The 13,254-nt window shown below is 38.7% G+C and overlaps 1 protein-coding gene across 1 annotated transcript in view; it reads left to right on the top strand.

Moving 5' to 3' along the window:
• SYNE1 (spectrin repeat containing nuclear envelope protein 1) overlaps positions 1-13,254 on the top strand; it is a 451,782-nt gene that overhangs the window by 155,967 nt on the left and 282,561 nt on the right. The window contains exons 26-32 of the mRNA XM_067011034.1: positions 2,609-2,767; positions 2,969-3,177; positions 3,813-3,921; positions 5,522-5,686; positions 6,615-6,782; positions 8,514-8,684; positions 9,475-9,615. Of these exons, the coding sequence (XP_066867135.1) occupies positions 2,609-2,767; positions 2,969-3,177; positions 3,813-3,921; positions 5,522-5,686; positions 6,615-6,782; positions 8,514-8,684; positions 9,475-9,615 (1,122 nt within the window). The remainder of the gene's footprint in view (positions 1-2,608; positions 2,768-2,968; positions 3,178-3,812; positions 3,922-5,521; positions 5,687-6,614; positions 6,783-8,513; positions 8,685-9,474; positions 9,616-13,254) is intronic.

Genomic DNA, 13,254 nt, shown 5'->3' with positions numbered 1-13,254 from the left:
TATCATAGTACTTGCGAGTACTCTTTTTCTTTTCCTGATTATTTTTGGGGGCAGGAACATCAAGGTGTTTAACTTTTTCAGCAACATTTCATAAACTCTTCCCATCCTAGTTATGTTAGGTGTGCTACTGAAATTACAAGAAGTATTTCCCATTTCAGTAGCATACCTAACATAATATCTACATTATATAAGTATATGTAATTATGTATTATATATATCCATGTATATTTGAAGTTCTCAAGGATTTTGCCATCTGGTTTAGCTTGTTATGATTTGAAACATATAAATAAAAACATTGGTTAAGGATTCAATGATGAGCAAAGCATATTCCTTTTCCCCCATAGAGCTTAGATTCCAATAAGGGAGATGATTAGTTGCAAAATAACAAAAGTATAATGTATAATAATAAGTCCCCCAAAATATATCGTGTAGGCAACATATTGATGAAAGCTTTGAAAGAGAGAAGTGGGCCCACTTGGAGAGAGCTAAACAATGAAGCAGATAATTAGTTTTGAGCTAGGACCTTAAAGAAGCAGCAGATCTGGGGGCAATGGGGACAAAGAAAGAAAGCCGGAGGGTGTGCCAGCAGGGACGCAGGGATCCACGGGGTTCAGCCTGACTGGAGTGTCGTGTGCCGGGCCTGTCCCATGGAAGCCGGCTTGAGAATCTGCATGTCAGGGGAAGCAGCTGCAGGAGAACAGAGACCCTTTGAAGGTGTCATCCTTGAGGCGGACTGGAGGAAGCTAGCTGCTCAAGCAGCAGCTTGACAGTGCTGCTCTGAGTGAATATTGAGTGGTGAATTTCATATGTACTAGAGGAAGGAGTCACCGGGTCCAGAAGATAGGCAGCTAGAACATTCTCTGTCAGGTCGTGTTGTTGATACCTTCTCGATTTTTTTTTTTTTTTAACTTTTTTTTCCTTTGGCTGCGTTGGGTCTTCCTTGCTGCGCGCGGGCTTTCTCTAGTTGCGGCGAGCGGGGGCTACTCTTCGTTGCGGTGCGCGGCCTTCTCCTTGTGGTGGCTTCTCTTGTTGTGGAGCACGGGCTCTAGAGCGCAGGCTCAGTAGTCGTGGTGCACGGGCTTAGTTGCTCCGCGGCACGTGAGATCTTCCAGGACCAGTGATCGAACCCCTGGCCCCTGAATTGGCAGGCAGATTCTTAACCACTGCGCCACCAGGGAAGTCCCCGGATTTTTTTTTTTTTTTTTTTTTAATCTCATTAATGTTGACTAAAAAATCAGCCGTTTGCATAAGAAAAACACAGTTAAAGAAATCCTTTTTTAAAAAACAACAAGGACCTACTGTATAGCACAGGGAACAACTATAATCAATATTTTATAATAAACTATAAGGTAAAAAAAATCTGAAAAAAAGAGATATATATGTACGTATGTATAACTGAATCACTTTGCTGCACACCCGAAACTAACACAGTGTTGTCAATCAACTCTGCTTCAATAAAAATTAAAAGAAAGAAATACCTTTTTACTTGCTCAATTTGAAAATTAAAAGAAATAAGATGCTTAAAGAAATCCAGGATTTTTTTTTTTTTTTTTTTTTTGCGGTACGCGGGCCTCTCACTGTTGTGGCCCCTCCTTTTGCGGAGCACAGGCTCCGGACGCGCAGGCTCAGCGGCCACGGCTCACGGGCCCAGCTGCTCCGCGGCACGTGGGATCCTCCCGGACCGGGGCATGAACCCGCGTCCCCTGCATCGGCAGGCGGACTCCCAACCACTGCGCCACCAGGGAAACCCAATCCAGGCTTTTTAAGATGTCTTTGCAGCTTAACATTATCACATATGTACTATGGAATAGAGACTATAATTGAAGGCTGTATTTTATTTTACATACACGCACACTTTTAAGCTCTCTAGGATATAATCTGTCCTATTCTTTCCAAAGCCCTAATTCATTTTTCTCATCAGTTATATCAGTGTTTTATTTTAAAGATAATCTTTTAAATCCATAGGAGACAGGTTGGCTAAAGTTAAATTGTAGGACTAAAGGTAATGATGAAGCTTATGTTTGTATCCAAGAAGAATGTAAAAAGTTTCACGTTGTTGGCGTGCTGGCTTGCTCATTTTCTCAGTGTATGCTCCGAGGAAAAGAAGACATGGCAGGTGGTCAGAGCTGTGGGCTGCTTAATCCTGGCTTTTCCACTGATAATGTTTCCTTGAGTTCCTTCCCTTGTGTAGTGAGTATAATACCTGTCCTTCCTACCTCACAGGGCTGTTGACAAAATTTAAAGGGACACATGCTAGGAAGAAGGTAGGTGGAATCGGTGTGTGATTTAAATTTAGATTCAAATCCAGTTTTTCTACTTAACCCTGAGCCTCAGTGGTCTAATCTTTAAAATAGGGACATTAATACCGTGTGGGGCTATTGTAAAAATTAAGCAGAATAATCACTGTGGAAACACCCAACTAACAGCAGGCTGAAAAGATTTTCTGTGGTCCTGGCACTTGGAAAAATACAAAGCACAGCAGCCCGATGCAGGCAATAGGGATTAAATCATATTGGTCCTAAAGGGACTATTTCAGGTTTTCTGCCATTTCAGTTGGAAATGTACAGAAATGGTATCTTATTTTTCGTTATCGTCCCATGGCATGTAGGATCTTCAAGGAGAAGCTCCATATCATTTGCTTCACCTGAAGATCGAGGTGGAGAAGAACGTGTTCTTAGCTTCTGTAGAAGAATGCAGAGCTGAGCTGGACCGAGAGACCAAGCTGGTGCCCCAGGAAGGCAGCGAAAAGATCATCAAAGAGCACAGGGTACGTGGCACACACCCTGAGTGCAGTCCCTCGAAGTCCCAATGTTCCTGCAAGCATAGAACTGATATTTTCATTTGGGTCTGAAAATACTCAATAGCTTGATTACTTTATACTGCTAGAGTAGATGAGTATCTGCTCTGAAAATGTGAAAGTCTTGGGTGGATTCTCACAGGGATTATAAAAACGTTTCTTGCTCATTAGATCTTCTTCAGTGACAAGGGTCCTCATCATCTCTGTGAGAAAAGGTTACAGCTTATTGAAGAACTGTGTCTGAAACTCCCAGTCCGGGACGCTGTACGGAACACGCCTGAGACCTGTCACGTGACCCTCAAGGAGCTCAGAGCTGCCATTGACAGCACCTACGCGAAGCTGGTGGAAAACCCAGACAAGTGGAAGGATTACGCCAGCAGGTAGTCTTGGGGTTGTTCCCAGAGAAGGATGTAGTCTTTGCTAATTCCGTTAATTCAGACATCTTTGCAAAACAAGCCATGATGTATGTTTCAGCTCATGCAATAAACATAATCAGACGGTACGACTGTGTGCGTGCTCTAGTACAGAAATGCCTCATTTAATTTAAAGAATGAGTTTCAGTCAGAAACAGGGTGAAGCACTGTGCTTCCAAGTGACCCAGATGGGGTCTCTTTGAAGCAGAATTAGGCAATCCCTTTCTCCCCGATTTCCTCACATCCCCCAAAAGGGACATCTGCCTCACTCAGGTGGAGACACGTAAGGCCAGCCCTCAGGCAGCACCTTCCTCACTCTCAGGTGCCCAGGCTCCAGGACACATCCTCCTCCGCCGCCGAGGTCTACCTGCCCTGCCTTCTCTTTCCTTCAAGTGCCGGAGCCCAGGGGTGGCCGCTCCTGTGGAAGGAACCATTGCCCGGAAATTTGTTAATCACTTTGCTCATCAGTCGAATGAAATCTGTTAACCAATTTTCTAATCAGTTGATTGCTAAATTTCCATAAATAAATTCAAAATAGAAAATGTATTCTAACCATGGGGATATTTTCTCCCTTTAATAAGAAAATCCCTGTGTTATTTCAGAATTTCTGAGTTCTCCTCTTGGATATCTGCAAAGGAGACCCAGTTGAAGGGGATTAAGAACAAGGCCATCGATGCTGCCAACAATGGAGAGGTTAAATGTGCTGTAGAGGTAAGTTTGGGGCCATTTTTTGTTATTAGAAAATATCCATGAATAAAAATGTAATGATAACACTCTAACTGATGTTTTCTTTCTATAAAAAAATTAACTTCCTGAAAATTATCTTAAATTAAGTCTTCTCCTGGTACTGTGGAGAACTGCAGGGGGTTTTTTCTATGGAATCATGTTAGCTTTGAGATTTAGTCGTCCTCAGTGGTGCCTCCAATGCCTCTTTAGCTAACGGGAGAATCCTGAGAGGAAAATTGCATGCGTGGGTGTACAACACAGCAGAGATTTAAGAACTGTCATAGAAAACAAGAACCCTATAGGTTTTTATACATTTTCAGCTACTCAAAAGCCAGGTTATAGAAAATGAGGGAATTGAGCAAGCTCTCTAAGCATCATTTCTATGTCACTTTCAGCCTGGATTGGATCAGCCTCTGTGAGCATGAGTGCCGCCTAATAAACCCAGCCAGGGCAACAGAACCTCAGGCCTGAACCCAGTTTGCATTCTGTGAATGGCACACAGCAATCCTCTCCCTCTTGGCTTGGCTCTTGGTTTTGTAGACACATGCTATGGTGAACATTCTTTATCTTTCAGCATTTTGCACCCTTGCAAGTCACAGAGTTGCTGTTAATGAGAATTTATTTCCTTTCTATTCCTATCCTCTGATTTCCATTTTTTCCTATTAAATTTATAATCCCCTTAAATGCTAAAGGTACTCAATGATATCATGCTACACCTGTAGAAGCATATTTATATTTGCTATTGGTTGCTGTTATAGTACCAAAAAAATTCACATCTTAGAATGAAGAAATCACTTGCTTCTAAAACCAACCATTTTCCTCCGTATGCGTTTGCCATGTAAGACCCTCTTGTAGCAGTTGGAGGCCACAGCTCTCATCTACCCAAAGCTGGTATAGGAGGGAGAGGCTGCCCCAATCACCATTGCCCTGGTCCCTGGACCTACAAGGGCTGTGACCCAGAGTCTTTCTGGCATCATCTTGGCCAGTCAATTCTCCCTTCTTGGATTTCAGCTGAGTGCCTGTTTGTTCTTCTTACCGTCTGGGGTATTGACTTCCAAAAACTAACAAAAATGAGGCATAAAATAGGAGTTAATGAAGTTAAAATAAATCTTTAGGGCATCTATTATGATATTCAACAAGTAAATTGTTCAACAAGAGAAATCCACTAATTTAAAAAAGGACTCTTTTTGTTTTTCAAAAAAATACTACATTCCTTCCAGCTCACAGAAAATAAGGTGACAAAGTATATAATTCCCAATTTCACGTATTCTTCTACAGTACTTTTAGAAGCATCTTTGTGGTGATCAAGGAAATATATAGACATCTAATTATGGAGGTAATTTTTTGGCACAGGGTACTGATTTTACACATTGGTTATGGGAGTTGGGGAAACATTTCTTTCTAGCCCTTGTAGACGTTGTTAAAGATGTGAACAAAAAGTGAAATAAGCAGGCATTCTCTTGGTGAATGAATGCCTGGCTCTCCTACCTCCACCTTACAAACCTTCTTAGGTTGAGTGCTTTCTTTCTGGAAAGTTATGATTCACAGTTGTATTTTGTTCATCAAAGGTGTTCTTTCATTCCAGGAGATCAGAAATGGTGTTACCAAAAAAGGCGAGGCTCTCAGCTGGCTGAAATCCAGGCTTAAAATTTTGATTGAAGTTTCTTCTGAGACCGAAGCCCAAAAGCAAGGAGATGAGCTGGCAAAATTATCTAGTTCCTTCAAGGCTCTTGGGACTTTGTTGTCAGAGGTAAAGCATTTACTCATCCTCTAAATGGACAGCTCGAGGTGAAGAGTCTGGAAGGTTCCTTTGGGTTGCAGTTTAACAAGTAATTTTATAAAGAATGTGTAGTTTAAACAGAATAGCTCAGATACTTATGTATATGAAGATTGGTGGGGAAGATGAGCAGGATGTTTGCTTTATGGTCTGTGACGTTATTGGATGTTAGTTCAGGTTAACTATCTTTTTTTAAAGTACTAAGGTTATAGATCCACACTTTGACTCTTACTAAAAGCATTCTTTCATGGTCAGTTTAAGGTTAAGAACCCAGGCTTGAGAGTCAAATGAGCCCAGTTCTAGAGCTTAACTCTGATACCCCATTTCCTACGTAACCATGAGCTTGTCATTTGACATCTCTGGACCTTGATTTATGTACTTGTAACACAGGGCTAAAAATACTTACCCCAGAAGGTGGTGTCAAGAATTGAATGCAATGGTGTATGTAAAGCACTTAGTACCGTGCCTGGAACAGAGTAAATAACTGATAGCTAGTAATAATAAAATATTCCTGTTGAGTCAGCAGGCCAGTAAAGTCTCTTTCAGGCAAGATCTACTCATTTTAAACTTGATATACATTTCAATGTTTATAGTCCTTTGTAGATTATACAAACCCATCTTACTCCATTTCTAGTAGGGCCATGTCTACCCTCGAAAGAATATTTTTACTGACCAGGTTGTCTTACGAATCTGATGAGTTTGTACATGGGAAGATAATGTAAGAATGTAAAGTATAATAAATAGTTATCAGGATTTCTTGAAATCATTTATAAACTAGCATGGAAAAAATGATCCCTTGGATGACAAAGTTCCCTGATTCTGAAAGATCTGAAATTCTCTATAGAAAATTAGATGTCCCTAATCTAACAGTTTGATTGATTGATTTTTCATTAAAATCTAGGTTGAAAAGATGTTAAGCAACTTTGGAGACTGTGTCCAGTACAAAGAAATAGTCAAAAGTTCCCTTGAAGAGTTAATGACTGGCTCTAAGGAAGTCCAGGAAGAAGCTGAGAAGATCTTGGACACTGAAAATTTGTTTGAAGCACAGCAGCTACTCTTTCATCACCAGGTAGAATGCCTGTTTACTTCAGTGCATTTATGCAAAGTTGTTTAGTTACTGAGAACCAGAGAGATGGAGAGTAAGTCTATCCACTGACTGGAGGGGGGAAGATGGGGAGCTTGGGAGGCAACTCAGATGAATAGTTAAAAAAACTTGGCACTTCTGTTCTGTTAAACATTAAATATTTTAGAACATCTTGCAAGATAAATTCTCAGCCAGAGCGATTTGATGATACCAAAAAGTATGAGGAATATTGTGGAAGAAAAGTTGATTTTGCTATGAAAAGCTTCATAAAATTGTCCTTTGCTAAATTGCTCAATTGTCCTTTTCATAACAGAGAAGGAAAGCATAAACAAACTACTTCATATTTGAGATCGCTATTCTTTTATTATGTTGCAATCTTTGCTCTTCAGTTTACAACTTTGAATACATCCTGGTTTGGGCAATTATAAATTAACATGAAGTACCAGTTCTTTCTGAAGGGTGTGCTCCTACAAAGGATTAGAACCGGAACTAAAGAAATTCTGGTACATATATTGATAATTAACAATTTTAATCAGCTTTACTTGTCAAACTCAACATAAGTGGAAGTATGATTTTTCAAATTAATCTAATGACAGAATTTTAGCTAACTTAATATATAAGAAAATGTTAGCTAATTTTATATGTAATAATATATCAAAATGGAAGTTGCATTAAAAGTATATGTAAAAGAGCAGCCTTTAGGCTTTATAGATTTATTTAATAATTATAAAAAGGCTGTGAGTCCAAAAGAAAATAACACTTAGTGTTATATTGTTCTCAATCACTGTGAAAGTGTTGTTTGGGTTTCAGTTTACTTTAAATCAGAGAAATATGAGATTATAGATATTTACGTTAGTATTTAAATACTCTTGGGTTTCCCTAGTGGCGCAGTGGTTGAGAGTCAGCCTGCCGATGTAGGGGACACGGGTTCGTGCCCCGGTCTGGGAAGATCCCACATGCCGCGAAGCGGCTGGGCCCGTGAGCCATGGCCGCTGAGCCCACGTGTCCGGAGCCTGTGCTCCGCAAAGGGAGAAGCCACAGCAGTGAGAGGCCCGTGTATTGCAAAAAAACAAAAAAAAACCCAAAAAACCAAAAGTCTTCACATTTCTTGGACCAGGTGCTTGGCTATATGGGTGTGTTTACTTTGTGAAAATTCATAAGCTGTATTTTGAGATTTGTGTACCATTCTGTTTGTACATTATACTTCAATAAAAGGTTTATTTTAAAACATAACTTTCCGCAAATACCTCAGACTATTAATCATTCTGAATATACCCTGGAATTAAATCTCTTCATATTAGCATTTTTACAGCATGGGTGATTTTAAAAAATTGGAGTTGGGACTTTGTGTTTTTAGGCAGAATATAGTTCTTTAAGGAGAATTGTGTCAAGTGAATAGTTCTGCCAAATTCCATCTGTAGTATTGCACGAAATATTAAATGTTATCTAAATTAGCACACAATTAAAACACTCTGGCCAAATTGATTATGCTGTTTCCCATTAAAAAACAAAATATTTATAAATGATGCCCATCTTTGATTACTGTAGAGCCTTCATTACCATCTTAACTATTTATCCTAAGTTTAAAATGCAGTTTGGGCCCCTGCTGCGGGAGATTGTACCTTTCCGTAACTATTAAAGTGTGGGTGTTTATGTCCCTGCCTGGGTGCTTAGAGAATTAACATTTCTATCCATCTGTTGAACAAATGCTTCCAGCAAAAGACAAAGAGAATCAATGCAAAGAAGAGGGACGTGCAGCAGCAGATCGCACAAGCTCGGCAGGGAGAAGGTGGGCTGCCTGGCCGAGTCCAAGAGGAGCTGCAGAAGCTAGAGAGCACCCTGGACAACGTGGAGCACAGCCGGGAGAAGCAGGAGCGCCGCATCCAGGTAGGAGACCGGAAGTTACATCATGGGCCGTATTAACTTCCGGGTCACAGGTTACACGTCTCCTACTAGCAGGAGCAAAGATTTATTGTTCCCGCCTCTGAGGCGCCAGCATTCTGTTAAACACTTACACGAGTTATCTCTTTTAATCACAGCGTCAGCCTTGTGAGATAGGTACTGTAATTAGCACATTTTCCAAGTGTGGATGCTTAAAAACAAAGAGTTAGAGGATTTTCCCTGCAATCACAGAGCAGTGATTAATTGTAAAGCCAGGATTTTAATCCACACTTGTCTGAATCCAGAAATTTATGTTGGATTATTTCACTTTTCTGGACAGTCCAGCAGTCACACCTTTATGGTTTATTGTGTCCTTAACACATTAACTTTAAAAAGTTCTTGGATTTCTTTTTTCCCCCTGCTCACTGCCTGCTGCTCTTCCTTCTCTCTCTCTCTTTCATCCTTTCTTTTTTTTTGAGAGACATTGGGAGGGTTTCTTTCTTTTGTCCATTATCTACAGTTAAGTAATATCCTAAGATTCATAGGACTTTATAGCAGATAAAAAAAACTCAGACTCTTAGGCCATACATCCTCTTTTGGTAGATGAATTGAGACTCAAAAGGGGAATTCTTATAGAAGACATTAAAATCATTTTTATTCTGTGTAATTGTTTGACATGTGAACTGAGAGTTAACTGGAAGTTAATAGCCTGACAAATGAATGGAAATGTGACAATATTTTGCGATACATTCTGATAATTCATAACATCATATGTTATTTATTTTTTCTAATTTAGGTCACATTAAGAAAATGGGAGAGATTTGAAACAAACAAAGAGACAGTGGTCAGATACCTTTTTCAAACAGGTTCCAGCCACGAGCGCTTCTTGAGTTTTAGCAGTTTGGAAAGTTTATCTTCAGAATTGGAACAGACAAAGGTATATTGGCAAGACCACGTAGTCCCTTGGTACCCATTATTCCCAAGAAAAACTGTGTTTCATTTCATTACTTATTATAATTATTTAATCAATTTTTATTGTTTACTTATGATTCACTCTTCAACACATTGGTCAAATTGCTCTGGGGAATGAAAATATAAATAAGATCGAAACATCAAGATGTTTTCATTAAAATGGGAAATAATTTCCTAATGGATAAATTTCTAAAACATCTTTCTGAAGTCAGTGATATTTTGAACTGAAACTTAAAGGGCAGGTAAGACAGAGAAAAGCAGAGTTTGGGGCAGAAAACCAGCATTCCTGTAATGGGAAACGCCATGAAGTATAAAAGAGTGAGAAATGGGGATTCTCTGCTATAAAGCAGAAAAGGGGAGTGAAGTTGTAAAGGAAAATTGGGCCACATCACAAAGACTCTTGAAGGCCTAAAGCGTTACTCTCTAGGTTACGTGGAACCGTTAGAGGTTTGTAAGAAGGAGAGTCACATGAGCAGAGCTGTCCTTTAGGGAGATGAGTTTTTTAAGCAGGTGTAGAACATTGAAAGCATAGAAGTCTGGAGTCATGGGTTCTAGTTATAAAGTTATTGCATGCGTACATGAATAAGAACGTGAATTAGGGTAATGGGGATGGCAATGGAGATATTGGGACAGATGTAAAAGAGACGAAGTGAAGGAAAAAAGCATGATACCCAAGGTTCTGAGCCTGACGGAGACAGTGGGAGCGAGACAGGAAATTGGAGTAGCTGTTAGTGGGGGAAGATGAACAACTGCGTTTTGAACACATTGAGTTTGATGTCCAGTGGGACATCCAAGAGATAATATTTAGTAGATGTGCTTGGTAATCTCAACCCTGTAAGCACAAACACCTTGGACGCTCAGAGCAGACCAGTAAATTTGTGCAAATCATCTAGAGGAGTTGTACAGGCCCCTTTGGTTCCTACTGCATGTGTTTTGGGTTTATAGAAAGACTGAATTGGTGTAGAAATGTGTTTGTCAATGTATAAGAAAGAACATTCTTACATCCATCCTTTCATAGCCTTTAGCAAGGAAACCCCTGTGCTTCTGTTTTCTCACCAGTAAAAGGCTTCTGTGGCTCTTGTACTGTAAATTTGTCACTATTTCTCCTGTTATTAACTCACTGAGGAGTTTGAAGTTTTATAAGTCCACAGAATCTTTCAATTCTGTATGATTTTCATCAGTCATTTAAATAGAAAATTATTTTTTATTTTTAATTTTAATTATTTTACATATTAAAAATATATCAGGTGTCTTTTATAAATACGAACACATATATTGTGTGAATTATCACATGGGTGTTCCTCCTGGGTTCCATCCAGAGTTTCTGATACCCTGCGGCTCTAACTCCTTTGAATTGGTTTGCTAGCTATAGATGAAACAAATGTGATCTTTTTGTCTTATTAAAAAAAATTCTCCTTAGCCAATAACCTTGCATACTTTGGGATTGATTTAATGATGTGAGCTAACAATTACTGAACATACACTATTTGCTGATCTAATCATTTGAGGTTTATCATCTTCTTTAATCACCACAATAATCCTGAGAGATAGGTACCATTATTAATCATGTGGTATAAATGAAGAAATATAAGGTACAAAGTTGTTACTGAATTTCTCCAAGATCGCAGGATTTCTAACTGGTGAGGATGGGATGCAAACCCAAGAGGTCTGAGTCTAGAGCTCAGAACCTCAGCCACCATATTATATTTTCATTTAAAAACTGAGCTACTTTACTAATTGTTGATATACACTGCTGCACAAGCATATGTCATCTGGAATAATTGTTCTCTGTTTCTCTGCTTACTTGACATTGTTAATATAGCCTTCATGCCTGTTGTAACCCTTGAATGGTTTGCTGAGGAGCTTGAGGGCTTTCTGTCTGCCAGTGTGTGTTTACAGCAATATCATGTTTAATCTTCACAGTATGGCTTTACTGATGAGATGAAAATTCAAAGAGTGGCGTGACTCAAGGTCCCACAGCTAGTTTGTGTGTGAAGGTCAGAGCCAAGTTTCAGCTCTAGACCTATCTGATGCCAGAGTCTATTCTTTCCTGCTGCACCCTGCTGCCACTCATATGTCTTCTTAGGACATAGAGATAAAGCCTTACAACATTATTCTAGTTTTGTTTAATTTGGTTTTTATCAACGTCATTCTGTTCTTCGGATTCCTCTGCATTGTGCTTTCCCCATACGTAGCTCTCACAAAAGGCTCTTAGATTGAATGTATATAAACATTTTCAAACGTAACTCTACTTTCTCCATGTGTTTTCCTGGGTTCAGGGAAACACTAGGGGGAAAAACACTTTTATGCTTCTTATTTTATTCGTGGGGTTCTGCTGTGATTCATAGATTTCACAACTGAATCTACAGTGAGAGTAAGTTCACATATAGTGATAGTAAATGCTTCTAACCACAGAATTTAATGTTGTGACATTAGTACATACTGTATTTTAGGATATTATAAATCTCTCTACTGTAAGGAAGATGTACTTACTCATTTTTATTCTTTCAAATTGCAGGGTACTTCTCTGAAGTAATGTTGATCTTTCTATGAGGACGTTAAATCTTTCAAACATGAAGATGCAATAGTATTACGTAGTAACTATCTTATATGGCATTATGTAGTGATTTTGAGAGGTACTCTGTAGGAAAAGGTGGCTATCAGGAGTCTGACTTTTAAAAAATATTTACATTACTTATTTAAGAGAGAGAAGTTTATGATCCCAATTTGAAGCTCCTCTGATATAATCCAGGAGAAGAAATGAGACTCTAAGTTACTTTCTTTCCACTCAGGATTGTCTCTGGGTTTACCTTTTCTAATTCAGTATTCAATATATTTACCTGACAAAGTTGAGATAACTAAAATTTACCAGTGCCTCAAATATATGAAATTAATTTTTGAATTAAGGTGATTCACTATTATTGAAAATCAGTGTGTGAACTTTATAAACCATTTTACCCTCAATTTTATGTGAAGGTAGTAAAAACAAAATGATAATAGGTATGCCAGAATGCCAGGCACTTAAAAGTGAAATTGCTAATGAAATGTTAACAGTAATCTTTTGAGAAAAGTATTACTATCTGTGTTTTATGTCAAAGAGCCTGGAAAGTAATTTGCCAAGGACAAACAACTAGTAATGAGCAAATCTAGAACCCTAGTCCAGCTTTGAGTAGTTCAAAACTTATTCTTTCCATCGTGTAGTATATGGATGTATAGTAAATAAGATTTAACAGCACTAAGATCAGTTTATAGCTCTTTTCAGAGAACTAGTTAACAAAATGTTTTTTAAAAGATCAGTGATACTCTGTGTTGACTAAGATATCCTTCTCTTAAATAAACAAGTATTTATATTCACTGGCCTAGAAATCTGTTATCTTTATGACTGAAAAAAAAAATCACTGATGATCATTGCCCAACTGGCCTGTAATAAACTAACATATGTGTAGCCAAGTTAATTACTTTAATGTTGCTCAGAATTCTAAACAAAAAACCCAAACCGGGAGAGAATGGAGTAAACATTTTTTTGAGAATTGTTGGATAACTGTGAAAGTAGTTCTCCAACTATGAAGGTCTGGTTGTGGTTTCACTTATATAAAATGAAAAT

This window comes from Kogia breviceps, chromosome 13 (assembly GCF_026419965.1).
Source record: "Kogia breviceps isolate mKogBre1 chromosome 13, mKogBre1 haplotype 1, whole genome shotgun sequence".
Classification (NCBI taxonomy): domain Eukaryota; kingdom Metazoa; phylum Chordata; class Mammalia; order Artiodactyla; family Physeteridae; genus Kogia; species Kogia breviceps.
The sequence above is the reverse complement of the archived record's forward strand: the minus strand, read 5'-3'. Positions and strand labels throughout refer to the sequence as shown.